General features: G+C 51.8%; 1 protein-coding gene across 1 annotated transcript in view; it reads right to left on the bottom strand.

The window, feature by feature from the left end:
• The window catches only part of PSD2 (pleckstrin and Sec7 domain containing 2), a 45,743-nt gene that overhangs the window by 12,569 nt on the left and 15,454 nt on the right, over positions 1-17,720 (bottom strand). Inside the window, exons 2-9 of the mRNA XM_069028789.1 lie at positions 16,689-17,177; positions 15,421-15,615; positions 12,266-12,346; positions 11,675-11,787; positions 8,910-8,968; positions 4,319-4,408; positions 3,156-3,199; positions 32-222 (exon numbers count right to left, since the gene is read on the bottom strand). Of these exons, the coding sequence (XP_068884890.1) occupies positions 32-222; positions 3,156-3,199; positions 4,319-4,408; positions 8,910-8,968; positions 11,675-11,787; positions 12,266-12,346; positions 15,421-15,615; positions 16,689-17,177 (1,262 nt within the window). The remainder of the gene's footprint in view (positions 1-31; positions 223-3,155; positions 3,200-4,318; positions 4,409-8,909; positions 8,969-11,674; positions 11,788-12,265; positions 12,347-15,420; positions 15,616-16,688; positions 17,178-17,720) is intronic.

Raw genomic sequence — 17,720 nt, 5'->3', positions numbered from 1 at the left:
GCACCTCTCCCCCCCGTCCCTGAACACATACTTCTCTTCCCATCCATGTCTGCGTGGGTTTTCCGGGTGAGGACACCGTGCTTGTAGGTGACTGCGTTCAGCGCTTGGGGGATGTCCAGGAAGGGGTTGCTGCTGTCAACAATCCTTGTCACTTTCTTTGCACTGGCTCCGAATTTGTCATCGACCAGCTCCGAGAGTGATTTCCTCAACTCATCCTCGTCACTTGGAAACAAAATCAGAGAAGAGACTCAGTGGAGGAGATGTGGGTTTGGTCACAGTGCAAAGCAGCTCTACTTGCTTTGGGTTCAGAGTTGTTATTACAAGACTGGTCAGAGAAAGAAGAAAGCGGGAGATGTTGGGACCATAACAGAGAGAGTGCCAATAGCGGGGGTCTGAGCTGGGACGAGTGTGGGTGACAGGTATTTGCCCCCGTGTTCCCACTGTGAGGTCACTCAAAACAGGTAAGGGGCTGGGTGCTTGTCTGAACCCCAGGAAACTGCAGACATCCCATGCTGAGGACTACAAATATTCCACAGGAAAAGTCTCCAATTCTGTGCTCTAAAGCCAGAGCTTAAGGAGGATTTTTGCTGAAGATCAAAGTATCGCTGGCATTTCTCAACTGCTGAGAGGCAATGCCTGGGGCCTCCTAGACAGTGAAATACCTTTGGGAATGTCCTCTGCATCTCTGAGGAACAGAAGATCTGCAGACATTTGGGAGATGAACCTACTCTGGCACAAAGAAAGTAGAACTTGTATGGGAAGAGATAGTTCCCAGTGTCCCTGGGACATGAAGGAGAAAGAGCAAACAAGGCTTTCGTGCCCTGTCTGATACATGCCAATGTCTAAATGGGATGAGTGGTCACCTCAGGTTGCAGATCAGATTGGGACCAAACCCCAGCTGAAGACTGACCCTCAATGAATCCACTGGCTGAGATGTGAGCAGTAAAACACAATTCCTCACCTGCTGCAAGCAGATGGCCAAAGCATCAGATACCTCTTGGAAGAGAAGGATGATTTCTCAGCCCTCAGCACCCACAGGAGCCCTGGGGCTCAGGCAGAGCCCAAATACTATTCCTGGGTGGGGAGTTAGTGGGGCTCAGGTGTTTGGGCTGCACCCCTCTGAGCTCCTTGCTGTTGGTCGCATACCTGCCTGTCTGGGAGGATCTGTGGGCAAGGGGCTGGACAAGGACACAAGGCAGAGGCAGCAGAGAGAAGCGCGTCCTGGCTGTGCAAGGTTATGACTCAATGCCAGGTCTCTGAAAGAAAACCAGGTACCCCGTGCCAGGGAGTCCCTGACCCAGGTCCCCCATGTCAGGGGGCATCTGTCCCCTTGCAGAGGAGCCGAGGGCTCTGAGCCTGCAGCCCAGTGGGACACCCTGCAGCAAGGCAGGCCCCAGGCCGGTCGGGATGAGTGAGGGGATGCGGGGATACAGCGAGGTGGATGAAGAAAGGCGGGAGGGATCTGGACGCCGCTCCTGGAGCCGTCCCGCGGCAGCGGGACCCCGGCAGGAAGACATCCCCGGGGTGGGCCCGAGCAGGGAGCTGCGCCGGCGGCGTTGTGTAACCACAGCCCGCATCCAGAGGCAGATGCGCTCCTGCTGAACTGCCCTTACATAAACCAGCCCGTGCCTGCTGCTGCGGAGCCCGCAGCTCCCTCTCGCGACAGAGCCCACGGGCGACCGGCCCCGCTGCGGCGCTGGCACCGCCGCTTCCTCCAGGGAGCCAGGGAGGGGGGATCAAACCGTCTCCAGATGCTTTTATCGGTCAGGGTAATTAATATATATGGAAGAGAGCGGGTGATGGGGCTAATGGCACAGAAGGTCCTGCTCTGTCCCGTGACCCACTGGAGACAAGGAAGGTCTAACACTGAGGAGAAGAGAGGAGGAATGTCCACCGAGTCAGCTGAAGACCTCAGGTCTGTCACGGGCTTCCCCTCGGGAGACATTGGGGTTGGGAGACCTCGCTGATGATCCTGGCCCGTGCTCTGGGCAGGGGTGGGTGGCGGAGCAGGGGAAGAAGGACTGAGGAAGGTGCTGTGTGAACCTGTGATGGAGTCTGCCCTGCCAGCTGTTACCAGGCTTGTTTCAGGGTTACAAAAGATGCTCTCATCGAACTTGTGGATGACATAAAAAAGAGGGATACAAGGCCCCTGCTAAGAGGGCCGGGAGCACCCGAGTGCTGCACTGGGGCTCCGGGTGGTCAGCAGGATGAGCAGGAGCAGCCAGTGTGTCCTGGCAGAAGCAGAGGCCAGGAGCATCCTGGGCTGTGTAACAGCGGCACAGTGAGGAGGCGAAGAGAAGTGATCCTCTGCTCTGCGCTCCCTGCATCACGTCGTGATACAGCAAGCAGTGCCGGGCCCCCAGCACAGGAAAGGGCATCAGCAAGGTGGAGAGACTTCAGCTGAGGCCACCAGCAAGCCTGGGGGCTGGAGCACTTGCAAAGTAAGAAACAACTGAGGGAATTGGACTTGCTCAATCAACAGAAGAGATGGCAACAGCCTCGTGTGAGGGGGTTATTGAGAGGACAAATCTGGGCTCTTCACTGTGGTGCATGGCACAAGGACAAGAGACAGTGGGCAGAAGCCAAAACAACAGAAACAAGAGAAAATGCCACTCCCAGAATAATAAAGTATTGGTTTGTGGATCCAGAGGGGCTGTGGGTTCCCTGTCCTTGGAGGGTTTCAGGATCAGATTGAACAAAGCCCTGAGCATCCTGGTCTGAATTCAGTGTTGACCATACTTTGAGGAAGAAGCTGAACTAGAGATATCACAAGGTCTCTTCCCTCTTAAGTGATTCTCTGATACTATTTCCAGAAAAAAAACATGTGGGAGAGATGGAAAGGCTCAGTGACCAAAATATCCCCAGATCTTTGCTTGTGCAAAGACTTCTGAAGCACCTGGAGAGGAACCAGCATTTTACAAGTGTAATAGTAAACCAAGAGGGCATTCCCTTCCTTTAGGTCATGGATCCACAGACTGTCACCAACCTTCCCAACTGCCTTTGTGTCTAAGCCATAAATAAACTCCATTTGTCTACAGAGGGACTTCAGCACTTAAGGGCTTGGCAGGAAATATTCTGGGATTGAAAGCATGCCTTAGGACCTGCCAGCTACTTGGAAAGACATACTATCCCTTTAATGCTTAGCATATACTTACATGGCCCACTCCAGCTTCTCATTCTTGATGGAGTTATACAGTGTCTGAAAAAAGAACAAGGAATTAGCTGTGTCTCTCATGGAAGTCGTGTCTGCTTGTGGAGACATCTCCTTCTCCACACCCTGTCTGTATTCTCGGAGAGATACTTTCCCTGCTGAACTGTCCTGGAGCAGCATTCCCCAGTGAGCAGGGTGACTGCTGTCCTGCTGGACCCCTTCTTGTCGGTGTGCCACGCTGTGTATTGGACCGGATGCACCAGCAGCAGAGGGCTCTGGCAGCCAGCCCTGCTCAGGAGCCTGTGCATGACATTTTTGACTCATTCTGGGTGCTGCGCCTAGTTCTGAGTGAATCCTGGCCTACACACAGTGGTAGAAGACTCTGGGATATGCCATGACACCTTCAATGCCTTAACTAGGGGAAACAACAGAGGAGGCTTGAACTGAGTAGCAGGGGAGGAATGAATGACTTTGGAATCAGTTTTTCCAGTTCCTCTGTGCAAAATTCCAGTGGCTTCCCGGGGCACTGGAAAAGGAGCAGGAATGGCCTAGCAAAGCAGAATGTGGAGGTGGTCCTGATGATACAGAGGGGTAGGATAGGGTGAGGTCTGCTGGGAGATGGGAATGTCACCCCAAACATGATGTGACACCCCTGATGTGGCACCTCTCATTCCAACCTCCTTCCATACAGTGAAATTCAGGTCAGGGTGCTGGACCTGCAGCAGGTGCAGAGAGCAGTGGTGCTGCTAAACCACGTGGCAGGAGAAAATCCTCCCTTTGGGGCGTTTAACCATATCCCATGGTACTGCACTGGTTGTGTTGGAATGTTGCATCACGTGGTGGTGAAGGCAGAGAAAGGTTTCAGTGCTGGATGGTCGTGTTTTGGGGTGGGGGGTACCTTGCTCTGGGCATTATCTGAGCTGCTGGGGGAAAAGGGCCCCTGGTATGCTCTGAGGGCAGATATGCCACAAATCTGGATAAAACACCGCCAAGGAACAGATCGACTTTGGCTCACTGCAAGTTAGCAGAGACATTCATGAGGATTACAATTCTTCTCCTGAAACAACTGGAAAATGCTGATTGAAGGGCTCAGAGAGAGTCCCAACAGGACTACCTGGCACTGCAATAATAATGACAGTATCCCACTGTCTATTTATATCACATTACCTTCAGCAAATCCTTTGCAAAGTCCTTCCCATCGTTCAGCCCATCCAGGTTCGCTATGAACTGTTGGCACGACATCTTTTTGCCAATGTTCTGTAAGGCAAAGGAGCAGCTCATTAAACTTGTGGAGAGTTTTGACTTTATTCAGTTCCTTTCAAAGAACAATTTTATATGTAGTGCTGGAGCCCGGGCTTGTCCCAAGAGCTCAAAGGGCTTCTGATCTGATTTTCTGTTGGGCTCTCTGCTTTATTTGCTCATGCCAGCATCCAAATGTTTCAAATTACCTCTTTTCTAATGGTGGAAACAAGACACCTGAAAACAGCCTCTCCAGCTCTTGCTGGAGTGGTCCTGGGTACAGGCTCTGTGTCTCAAAACCCAAGACAAGCACTCAGCCTGGTAAAATGACAATGTTTGGATGGGGCTCCAAGCCTGCTGTGAGTGAAATTGTGTGAGTTTGCAATGCCAGCACCTGGAACAGCCAGCACTGAGCAGGGGAATGCTGGTCCTTGATGGAAGCTGTTATTTTTGATTGCCATTACAAAAAGAAATGGTCCAGCTACTGGTACTGCAGGAACTTGAGTGCAGCAGCGTGAGAGGGCAACGCACGTACAGTGGGAGAATCTCACAGCCTGGAACACACTCACCACCAGCTAATGCCAAAATATTTGGTACTGATGCTTCCAGGCCACCTGGCATCCCTGATATCATGGCTTCATCATCTGTGGCATCTGCCTTCCCAAACCCTTTACCCTTCACTTCCTCAGCCTGCAAGGGTCGAGGCAGGCAGCCTTTTCCCAAGCCTTCCCTGCAATCCTGCCTCTCCAAAGGGATGGGACAGAAGTGTGGAGCAGTCAGTGGCCATTATAGGGTTCAGAAAAATGAGTTTGGTGTCACAAAGGAAGGTGGGTGTCTCTAGGGCCCTATTATATCGTATCCTGCACACCCTCAGTGTGTGGGGCAGACCCCGGTGACATCACGTGGAGCGGGCAGTGGAGTCAGTGAGGAGAGCATGAGCTGCCACCGGTGGTCCTGAGGATCCCAGCAGCATCCTGACATTGCTGGGCTTCACATCAAGGTATGGACAGAGTGGCCATCCAGGAGGATGTGGGAGGATGGCCCAGAACAGCAGAGTCAGAGCCCTGCTCGGGGCTCAGTGAGGAAGAGGAAGGGCCTCAGTGACTCTGGCAGGGGATGAAGCAGCAGCAGATGATACAGGAGATGCCCTGCAGGGTGAGATGTGTCCTCTGTGCATGGAAATAACCTCCTGAAAGAGACGACACCTGAAACCTCTGCCCACAGATGTGCACTGCAGATCACCTGGGGGCTTCTCTGCAGATTAAAGCACCAGGAAAGAGTGAGGCCTTGGGGTGAGCACACCATGCCCCCCCACACCCCCTGCCTTCTGTGTGTGCAAACACTCTTGGGCTGCACAGGGAGCCAAGCACTGCCTTTGAGCAGCTCTGTCTGATACTCTTAATTATGCCTCCTGCTGGTGCCAGCTCCAGATGAGCTGGCTCCCTTGAGAGATCAAGAAAAAGAGGAGTAAAGCATTGTTATAAATCTGCAGTGCCTGGGGACGTGGTGTGGCACAACACAGTTCAGCCCTCGTGGCTTTCTCCCAGCGAGCCCCATTAGCCAGAGGTGCCAGCCAGTGCTCAGTGGGTACACGGGCTGCAGAAGAGCTCAGGAAACGAGCAGACATGCTGGGATCTCAGCAGAGAGGAGAGATTTGTGTGCTCGCTGGCCAGCGAATTTCAGCCACAAAAGATAAAGGAAAAATCCAGCAGCACAACAGAGTGTGGGTGGAGAAAGGAAGGCGGGCAAGGAGCCTCCAGAAGGAAGGGAGTTTGGAGGTGAGGCAGGTGTTGCCTGAGACCTTGAGGCACGGAATTGCTCAGCACAGAGAAAGCGCTTACTCCCAGCCCTGCCCTGAGGCAGGGGAGCAGAGTGCACAGCACTGGCCTTCGTGCCCAAAGAGATCTTGCTGTAGTGATTCAGCACTGAATGCAGAGGCCAAGGCATTTTTGGAAGTGAGGGGATACAGTGAGATAACACAAGTTAACAGTCTCACAGGCCCTTTTTGGGGTTTCTCATGTATGTGTCTGGACTCGTATTCATCCCAAGGGATGCCTTCCTTGTTGTTGTGTCATCTGTCTCCTCCTCTGAGCTCACCTGTGGCAGCAGCCACACTGTAGAAAAGCAGCTAATTGCTGAGTAATTGATCTGGTCGTGGATGTGTTCTAGGCTGCAGGAACAAAATCACGCCCCTGCAGGGAACCAACCTGCAGATTCTGGGTACCAGTGAGCCCTGGGCCACACGAAGCTGCTGCGGGCAGACCGGTGTCACTCTGCAGGGGCTGCTCACGCCTCGGAGCTCTCCAGCCCTCCTAGTGCTGCTAACACAGCGCTGCTGCTGACACTGAACCCTGAGCTCGGCTTAAGGACACCACCACAGGGTTTGTAAGATTAACAGCAATGGGCACCTGGAGTTAGGACCTGCCCAGGATCCCATTTCAAGCTTTGTTCGGTGCTCTGCTTTTTGAACAAATCCCACTATAACTCCAGAAGATGGCCTTTGCTAAAGGACCAAAGTGCACCCATGAGTGCTGGTGATGCAAAGGTGTTGATCTGTCACCGTCCTCCCATGGCCAGGAGAGAAAAGTGACAGTGGGAAAGGAGACATCCCTAAGCTTTGTCTCCCCGGGGCAGAGATGGAGCAGGGCAGTGGCCATAAGATCTCCTGGAGCTCAAACAGTACCAGCAGAGCAAGGCAGAAAGTTGCAACAACTTGGATTATCCTGCAAATATAGTCTGGGAATGCTTGTCATACTTGGAATGTTTGCTGATAACCGCTGGCTTTTAAAACCAACTCCAGGTGCTTCCATGAATAGGGAATGTCTCACTTTAAACTTTTCGGGGTGGTTTGGAAGCAGGGTTTGAGCACACCTGAGCAGAAAATCAGCAGTGCTAAGGCCAGGTGCAAATCTCCTGTTTTAAAGCCAGTCATTACCTCTGTGTCATGGTCTTTGCTGGAATGGTGAACCAGACCATGCCAGAGGCACTGCTGTGAGGAACTGCCCCTCTACAGACACACACCCACCCCCCCTTCCTCACCAAAGGCATTTCCCACTCTGGCAATGCACAGTAAAACACTGCAACACACACACAACATTAAAAGGGGAAATCAAATCAAAAGTGACATGGAATATCATGGTAGCATCTTTAACAAGGAGGGGTGGGAGGTCAAGTCACACATTCCCAGGTACACCACAGTTCATGGAGGTTTCTTTACACCAGGAGCATTTCATGTGATGATATCAGCTGCTAATGGCTTGCTAAGTAGGGAAGAACACTGCACAATCACTTCGGATTCCAGACAAACAGAATTCCTTACTGTTTTTAACACAATCAAAACAAGTCAAATGCCAGTGCTTTAAAGCAAAACACTAGAATGACTGCACTTACCACCTGGTAAAGGGTTAAAGAGCAGAAAGAGAGGTTCCAGGAGCAGAAGGAAATTTAAAAAAAAAAAAAAAAAGGAGGAAAAGAAGAAGAAGAAATTAATGTTACACATGCAGAAAAATAAAGAGAAGATTTTTCAAAGAAAAGCTCAGGCATTTGCACACCTGGTCAAAAGAAAGCTATTTTTCCTGTGCCTAGATATCATGGGAACATTTCTTCTTACCAAGCCTCTGAGCCAGCTTGGCAATGAAGAATAGGGATGGCAAGCTTTTTGAGGTTTAGGTTGGTTTTTTGTCTCTTCAATTATGTCTAACTTCCCAGAGGCCTGTTTTGGATGTTTTTTTTACTTAAAAAAACTAGACAAAATAAGACTATTTTGGATTGAAGTCACATAGTTTGCCTTTTGCCACAATGCTGTTTTTGCTGCTGCAGGAAATGATTTGATGGAAATAATTTCTTGGCTCCAACCATTTTGGATGGAGGATGAATGCACTACGAGACTGATCCCACCACTATCCCACTGTGTGCAGAGACAGGTTACTGGGAGCCTCTAAAAGGTGGTGAGAGATCTTCTCACAGCTTCTGCTGTTTTCCAGCCACTCTTCTGGGCACTGAGCTCTGCTTGCTCTGCTCTTTGTCCAGAGACCTCTCTGCTAAGAAACTCTCCAGTGGCTGCCTGTTACGTCTTGGGGTAAAGGAACAGCTGGAACTCACTTTGTGTTTTGGGAAGGAAAGATCAAATCTAGACTTGTGTGAACCCACTGGCCCCTTCGCAGCAGTTTCTGGGAAGAGGTGTCTGCACCACAAGAAGGAGCAACCCCACAGGGACTGACAGGGAAGACCTCACTGAGAGCTCCTGGGACAGGGCTGAGCTGGGCAACAGGAGGGAGAAAGTATCCCTGGGCAGGATAACCGATGTCAGCAGGACACGTGCCTTTGGCTGGAGCAGGCAGTGACACTCGTGTGTGGACTGTCCCCAGGTCTGGGCCTGGCACCCAAAATTCCACCTGGAGCAGGTCAGAGAACTCTCTGCCGACCTGTCTCAATTGTCCAGCAACACACTCAGCATATGGGAACAGACCTCTGCACTGGGAAGGAATAAAGGATGGATGCAGCTCCAAGGGCTACTTACATGGCCATGGAGGTCTGTGTTCAGCAGCATCAGGGCACAGGTGAGCGTATGAATCCCATCTGAAACACACAACAGTCACACAGCCATGGCTGATTGCTCCCCTTCTCGTGCAGTTCTGGTGTTTGTCTATGGCTGATTGCTCCCCTTCTCGTGCAGTTCTGGTGTTTGTTGCCTTGGCAGCCCAGCTGTTGCAAAACCAAGGCCAGTTTCTGTGTCTGGGGACCTTAAAGAATACCTGCTTCCTTCAGCTGTGTAGGATTTAAAAAAAAACCCCAAACAACACAAAAAACCCAAAGACATCCTCTTTTCCCTCAGACTACACCTTTTCCTAAAACAACCACAAGGAAATTGGCTTCAAAGAAGTTCTGCTTTAAAAGACCAAACTTCCCACTGAATCTTACTCTGTATTTCCATGGGCTAGATGATCTTTAAGGTTGCTTCCAACCCACACCTCTCCATGATTTCATGATTTCCATTTTTTGCTGATGCCACTGCAGAATGGGGCAGAGACCCAAAGAGGGCTGGTTTGCCCCCAGCTGATCCTGGTCACCTCAGGAGTCCTGAGGTCTTTAGCCATTGTTCCCCGGCAGTCTGTAAGCTCTTGAGTGGTTCAACAAACATTGTCCCCAAAAATCAGTGTGGCATTTTTGGCTCTCTGACTTTAAAAAAACTCACAGGAAGCTTTTCTTCTCTGTGAGACAGCACAGCTGCCTGTCCTACACCAGTAGCTGGTAGTTTGCTGTTATTTCAAAGCCATGAGGTGTCCTGAAGCTTTTCAAGGTCAGGACATGAGTCTCCATGGGCCAGCTCACAGCACTGAGATGCAAACACATTCTGGGACATGGACTGGTCCCTGAAGGACCTCACAAAAGGGCTAGTGAGCACCAGGGAGGAGGCAGGGCCTGGAATATTACTGTCACAAGCAGCTGCTTTGGGTTTAGAACAACGGTGCCTTCCCATTGTGCATTTTTAAGTCACCGTGGGATGTTGTGGGTATCACTTTGGTCAGGTAAATCATGTCCCACGTGGCCCTATGGGGGAGCTGGTGTCCCAAAACCTGTCATTTTCTCACCCACTTTTTCTCCCAGCTCACAGAGAGTCAAAACATAATCATAGAGTTCTTCCATGTCTGGGCTTCACCAGTGCAGGAAAGGAATAACAGGACAACACTCCCTGGGAGAAAAACCAGAGTCAGCCTCTTCTCCCAGGCAACAAGTGACAGGAACAGAGGAAATGGCCTCGAGCTGTGCCAGGGGAAGTCCAGGTTGGACATCAGGAAAAATTTCTTCACTGGAAGGGTTGTCCAGCACTGGAATGGGTTACCCAGGGAAGTGGTGGAGTCACCATCCCTGGAGGTGTTCAAGAAACAACTGGATGTGGCACTTAGGTCCCAGGGCCCTTGTCTGTAGGGTTGGGAGGTGGATGCAACAGAACTGCAGGATCACTTTCATGGGGGTGTTGGAGAGGGGCCAGAACTTAGCCTGTGGGATATTTCAACCTGCAGTTTAATGTCTGCAGGGTGGGGGACCCTTCCCAGTGAAGATCATCTTTGGATCAGTGGAGGAGGACATCACACAAACTCAGGGAAATGAAATCTAAACTGATATTTTATTGGGATAGTGCTGATAAAGGCAAAAAGGTCATTCTCTTTTGAGCATAGTGAGCGTCCTGTTAGCTTAGCAGAGGAACTGGTGGGTTCATGCAGCACTAGGCACTGCTGCCCTTTGGGGAGCCTGTGAGAGGGAGACAAGCAGGAGGTCTGCAGCATGCAGGGGGTGGAGGAGGAATCCCTGGCACTGCCGTGGTGCCAGCTGAGAGCAGCTCAGCAGCCTGATCCCACCCAGGGGGCATTTCCAGGTGCCTGTGAGCAGGGTTGTAGTGCCATTCATGTAAGTGCAAACCTTACAGGACATGCTCCTGTCTCTGTGTGTGGGCCACGTGCACCAGGAATGACCTCTCCCATTTAAAAATCAGTCCAACGGTGGCCCAACACCGCTGTGTTCATCACTAAACCACATCTCCAAGGGCCACATCCTCATGTCTTCTAAACACTTCCAGGAATGGTGAAAGTGTAGAATTGTGAAGGTTGGAAAAGACATCTAAGGTCATGGAGTCCAACTCTTAACCTAAAAATGTCAGAAGAAACTATATCCACTTTTAAAAGATAATGTGGACAGGCTGAAAGCAGCTAAGAAAATCTGCAGCTACAGTGAGCCCAGAATTTTATCCAGCTGTGCTTTCTTCTGCTGCAGCTGAAAATGTGTGGAACACAATTCCTGTGTGGGGCAAGCCAACAGTATTCCTCAATTTGCATGGAAAGGTTTTCCATTCAATGGACAAGGTCCTGGGCTGAGCTAGCACCAGCCACTTATTTGCCCATTGTCAGTTGCCGCTTTGCAAGCCACAACTGGGGTAATTTGCAGCCCCTGAGAACCACCCACCACCTCCCTGGTGCTGAGCAAAGCACAGCCACTGATCCAGGCTCCAGATCTAGTGCTCCTTCAGCACAGCTCACATGGATTTAGGAGGACAAGGCTCCCTGGCACCCCACACTCAGACCTTGGCTGAGTCTGGCTCTTTTTTTGGGGGAGGGGGGGTCTGTCAGCACCCGGCATCCCTAGTCCCTCTCAGGGCAGAGATAAATGATCAGGTCAGGATCCCCGGGAAAGGGAGAAGCTGCAGCTGAGGGTGGTGGGTTTTGCACTCCAGCTCTGTGCACAGGTTCCCTGTGAGTGTGCCAAGAGCCAGTGGGAAGGAAGCAGTACCTTCGGAGGTGCTCTCTTCGGGGTTGCACTGGCAGTAGCGCCGGGAGAAATGGATCAGCACCCGCTCCCGCTCCTGCGTCTCTCCCATCAGCGGGAACGCTTTCAAGAACGTCCTGCAAAGAGAAAGGGATGCACTGCTGAGCAGTGTCCTTGCTAAGGAGGGAGATGGAAAGGGGTCATTTATCCTCCCCCCAGCCCCACACCCCTGTGTCCCTGCAGAGGGGATGCAAAGGCATCTGTGGAGCTGTGCAGGGAAATGTGCTGCCAGCTGGGATCTGACCCACCTCTGGTGTGAGGGCACCAGCATGGGTTGCCCATCCCAAGGGAAGAAGTTGCTCCCACTTGCTCTGATTCTGCATGGGATGGGATTCCTGGGAAAGCTGCTCTCCACCCTGAGGAAGCAGGCTGTGGGCCCTACTGTTGAAGCCCACTTTTGGTGGCAGCACCTTGTGCCAAATGTGACACCAAAGACTGAATGACAGCCTGGATCTCCCCCCAGTCCCTGCTCCCATCACATGGATGGCTCCCACAGTGCTGGGAAGCCTGGAGGAAACCCCAAAACCCCACCACTCTGTCCATCCCAGTGCTCACCTGAGTGCTTTGTCAAGGGTCAGGCCAGTGAAGTCAAAGAAGCTGAGATACTCCTCTGCTACCAACTTGCTAAATTCGTTACTGTAATTAAAGAGGGAGTGGTCAGCCCCTTCATCAGGGAAGAAGACACTGTCCACAAGAGGAACAGCAGAATGCTGCCTCTTGGCCAGCCCAGTCCCAGCAAGACACTGCAGACATGATCCCAGACCCAGGGAGACTTGCTCCTGGCCTGAAATGCTGCTGGAAGACCTTCCTGATGTGCCCACAGCCAGCCCCAGACACCTGAGAATGAGAGACACCTGCCCTGCTGCACTCCTGTGTTGTGCTGCTGGCCAGGTCATGAGGATATCCTGTGCTCCTCCAGCACCTGGTTCTCTCCCACTGCTGGATGTGACCCCTCCTCCCACTGCAATATTCCCACTCTCACCCCCAGAGGCTCCCATCCCACGCTCTCAGCAGAGCACCTTGCTCCTGTGGCAGATGGATGCTGCTGGAGACTGGAGCAGAGGAGCTCAGACGAGTTCCAGGCCAGGGCTGCAGGCTCTGCCAAGGGAGCTGGACAGTGTCACAAGACACCAGAAGGCAGCCAAACCCCTGGAAACAGCAAACTCCTGTGTCTCCAGGGGCTCAGTGACATAGATGGGACTCCTCTCCCTGAGCTCCAGAGCCTGTTAACATGCTCCAGGCCATGGGATAACAACAGTGGCCAGGGCAAGACCTTGTCCCACCCTAAGATGGGCTTATGTGTCTTCTCTGGTTTCCTCACTCAGGAATGATCCTCCTCTGTCTCTGTGCCAGTGCCAGCCCTTCCTGCAGGAATGGGTGACACTTCCACCATGACGACAGAGACATTCCTACAAGAAGAGCAAGGCATTTCCCAGGGGGACATTCATGCCATGCTCTGGCTGGTGGCCCTGCAAGGCATTTCCTGTGGGGACATGCCTGTCATCCTCTGGCTGGTGCCCTTTCCACACAGACAGCCTCTACAGACCTCCTCTCACCTCACACCCTGGTTTGATGCTCCCTCCCTCTGCCTGCTTTGGGAGGGTCCAGGCACCAAGAGCTCTAACTGGCCTGCTGGGCCACAAGCCACCCCAGGGGAACACAGGAGCCCTTTTCTCCCAGTCCATTCCTGTGTGGCTGGACACGGACAGATGTGTGTTGTTTTACAGCCTGAATCCCACTGCCCTGCAGACCAAACCTGTTTTGTCCAGGCTCTTTTTTGCATCACAGTCACCTGGGTCACTTCAGATCCATAAGAAGGTTGTGTGAGTAAAATCTCATCTCTGGGGGCTCAAGTAGGCCATGTGCCCACATCATGCTGCCCACTGCTGGGACTCTGACAAACCCCACATCCCAGGGCACTGCGATGCTGGAACTGTGCTGGGCAGTTCTGGGAAACCCTACAAGGAAGTGCCTGGCACTGCCACCTCCACGGCCTGGGACAGTTCAACCCCCACCCAGCACAAGATGTGACCATGGGCACTGATGGAGCTGAGACAGGGCCACAGACCAGTGCAGGAACAAGAGTCTCCCATGGAGAGTTCAGTTGCCCAAACACTTGCCCTTCAGAGGACAACAGTAATTTCTGGATTTTAGGTTAATTTCACAGAATTGAGGCAGATGGAAAGAAACTGTGGGGAGATATCCAACCTGCATTTCCTTGTTTATCAAGCCTTCTCTGCCTGTTTGACAATGATGAATGCTTTTGGCTTCGGTTTACCTTTTTTTTTTTAGAAAATTGCCAATTATCACAAAGAAAAAAGAAGTGGTAAAATGAGGTAAATAGCTTTAAAATTTCACTTTTTGTACAGCCCTCCTACATGGAGCTGGCCTGAAAGCATCACTTCAACTTAGTCTGCTCCCAGCACTATAGGTTGGTCTTACATTGTCTTGAGTGAGCAAGACTGACTTAATACCTGTATTAATACCTATAAATACCTATCTTCACCCTATTTCCTTTCCTGCTCCACAAATCCACCTGCGTGATCCAAGAGTCTGCAGCTCTATTTAGGTCCTATGTCAGGAAATGGTTCAGATGTCAAAACCCAGCTGATAAAAACAAAACTCTTATTTCAAGGGCTGTGTGAATTCCCAGATGTGGGTCACCAAACAGCCTCCCAAGGTGTGAAGGTTGCAGGTGTGAGTGAGGACTGCAGGAAACAGCAAGGGGGCAGACTCAGAAACCCAGTGCTTGAAACTTCCCCCCCTCAGTGAGCTGTCATGGCAAATTTGAAAGAAAGGAGAAGGGTATTTCACTTGAGGCAACAGCAACCAGCAGTGTACCCGCTACAAGAACCTCAGCAAAGGAGGAGAATGAGGATGTTGCCAGATGATGCAAAGAGCCTCTCCAGGAGACAATTCCTGGGCTCCTTCTGCCCCAGGACTAAGGTGGGAAGCACAGACAAGCCTTGGTACTGGAAGTGTGGGTATTTGCTGAGGGACAGGTGTGTTCTGCTGATCTGGGCGGGGGGAGACATTTCAAGGACAAAAAAAAGAATAAATCCCAGCAATGCAGGTTATATCTGATCCAGGCGAAGGATGATGGGGATTGGTGCCTTCACACCCACTGGCATCCTAAAATAATCTGTTACTGCTACACTTGTTACTGTTACTCTGTCTCTTAGAAATCTCTGTAACTCTCCCACTTTTGAATATTTTTTGATTTCCCTTCTGCCTTACCCAGGCAAATTTACCAGCTGAAGAGCCTGGACCTGCTGTGTGTCCCTGGCTCTCCAGCAAACCCTTCCTGCCCTCGTACAGACTGGGTTGGGAGGCTCTGCAGCAAGAACATTTTGGGGTGCAGACGGGAAAAACCCGGGGAGTGGCAGGGAGCCCAGTGCAGAGGCAGGTCTGGCTCCCAAACCCTTCAGTCTGGGGATTTCTTGTGTCTTGCTGGGCTCTTCCCAAAGGCAGGAAGCTCTTGGTTCTAGTGGGCAGCAGCCTGTGGCACTGCCCAATACTGCAGGCAGCTTGCAGGATTTGTATTTTAAGGTCATTGGGCTTCCAGTTTCAACTGGGAGGATCTCCAGCAGCCCTGACTCCAACCAGCACACAGGCTTGTCCCTTCCTGCCTTTTCCTTCCCTCCCAGCATGACCAGTGCTCCCCAGGCCCATGTTTCTGTTACCCCCTCACAGGGCTGGCTCTCACGTACTTCTTCCCAAGCTGTCGGGCCACGTCGCAGCGCTTGAAGCCCTCGAGGTTGTAGAGGCGCTTGGCCAACCTCTTGGCAGCCTCGCTGTCCGCCCTGCAGCCGTTGGCCAGGGTGTCCGTGCTGCCCTGGTCCAGCTGCTCCGTGCTGCCCATGTCCGAGTCAGAGTCTGACAGGGTGTCCTTCAGGCTGGCGTCGCTGTGCAGAGACAAGAAACATTCAAGGAGCCGCAGCAAGGCTGGATGAAACCCACAGAAAACGCCACGTTTTGATTTCTTCTTGCCCTCACAAAAAATGTATGAAAAAACAGCAATATGGTTGTGAGCTGGACATTGGACAAACCCTCCTTCCTTTCAGCTCAAATGAAACAGTGCAGTGTAATTCCAAACTGGTAGAAAAGGTCGGAGAGAGGGTGACTTCCCCCTGAGAAATGAGAATGTATCAAAGTAAGCAGCCTCAACACCTTCTAAACTTCCTCTCTCCCCACTGGGGATACCAAGCTCTTTCCAAGCCATGGACATCCAGGAAATCTTAGGGATAGGAGCTATGCTTTTCAGTTCGGGTTACTTGCTGAAGATAAGAAACTGCACTTGTACAAATCATGTTGATGGCAGCCCAGCCCTGCTGCCACTGGTGGGCTGCTCCTCTGCCAGTTGCCTGCTGGCCTCATGGCCAGCTGTGCCCACAGACAAAACTGAGCAGCCCTGCTGGCACCATGTAGGTGTGGATACAGCCCTTTATTTTCCTGCCCAAGGCCACTCACAGCACCAATTCAAGCGTTTTTGAGCAGTGTGACTCACTGCTGGCCTGACAGCTGGACATACGACCTCACTCCAGCTTTCCCCTGACCCAGTTGCTCATCACCTGGCTTCCTCATGCAGGGAAGTGCCCTACAGATGAACTGCTGCCTCCCAGGGCTGATGGTTTGGGTATGAGTTGGTCCAGAGGATGAAGTCTCTGCTGATCTTCTCACTGCCTGCAGAAGAACTTTTGGGGAGGCTTCTGTAGGGGTACCCAGTCCTAAGTGAAACCTTGAGGTTTCCCTGCACTTCAGAGACATTTGGGAGGGCACCTGACCATCCCCAGCCTCTCAAAGGCTTTGCAGGTGAAAATTTTCCTGCTGGTATTTGGCCTTTCTGCCACGAGAGCACACAAGAGGAAGCACAAGGGGTGAAAGAACAGCTCCAACTCAATCATGGCCACTGAGCCTTGCACCTGGACTGCGATCCCATAAGAAAAGGAGCCACTGCCCAAGAAACTGCCTGCCTTACCTGATGGAGTTAATGATCTTGGTGGCATCTTCCTCTGACCCTTCCACGTGGAACCCGTTTGGGATACTCTTCAAGGACAGCCGGCTCAGCACATTCTCTGACCTGCTGCTGGTAATTGAGTGTCTGAGAGGGCTCCCAAAGTCCCCCTCCGCTGCCTTGGCTGCCGCCTGCTCTTGCTTATCAGCAGCCATGTGGTGAAGGGCTTCTCTCTGCTGGGCTGCCAGTTTCTGCTCCAAGAGCTCGGGGCTTTCCTTGGCCCTTTGCTGGATCAGTGGGGTGAGTGGGGCCTCAAAACTGACACAGCTGTCTGTCTCGTCTGTGAGGGAGAGCACGTCCAAAGAGTCCAGGCTGCTGTAGTAGGTCCCCTTCATAAGGTCAGACTCAACGATCTTCTCGAAGGTCGAGCTGAAGCCATCCCTGATGTCTTTGAATTGGAAATGCTCCCTGTCATCGTCACTGCAGCTCAGCTTGGCGTCTCCAGAGGCAAACCTGTACCAAAAGGAGAAATGTAGAAAATACTGTCAAGGCAGTTCTTGCCCTGCTCCACTTAGAGCTGGGAGGCAAGAGAAGAGGCAGAAACGGCTGCTGGGATTATGGCCCTTGGAATCTTTCTGTGGTATAACCTGCTTGGTTCCCAATGTTGTTACAAGATGCTAGAGCTGAAAAAAACAGTTTTGTGATGAGCAATCCCAGAGGCCCAGCCAGCCCTTTATTTGGTCATGTCCCAGTAAAAAGCCAGACCTCTGAACTGGAGACTTTTGCATATGACACCTGCTACTGGATCCAATGCCAGAATAACCTCCTGGTTATTGCTTAATAGGTCCCCCATTCCCATAATCCCAAGACAGACAGTCCTGCTCTTTGGATACCCTGTACAGAATCATTTCTATTAACTGCTCACACCACAGACCTTCCATATTCAGCCCTTTACTTGTCCCTGAGGCCAAAGACAGCAGACAGCAAAGGGAGAAAGTCAGTGTCCCTACAAATGCCCCATCAAAGACAGTGTGGGACAGACTGCAGAGAGCAGGA

This window comes from Aphelocoma coerulescens, chromosome 13 (assembly GCF_041296385.1).
Source record: "Aphelocoma coerulescens isolate FSJ_1873_10779 chromosome 13, UR_Acoe_1.0, whole genome shotgun sequence".
Taxonomy (NCBI): domain Eukaryota; kingdom Metazoa; phylum Chordata; class Aves; order Passeriformes; family Corvidae; genus Aphelocoma; species Aphelocoma coerulescens.
The sequence above is the reverse complement of the archived record's forward strand: the minus strand, read 5'-3'. Positions and strand labels throughout refer to the sequence as shown.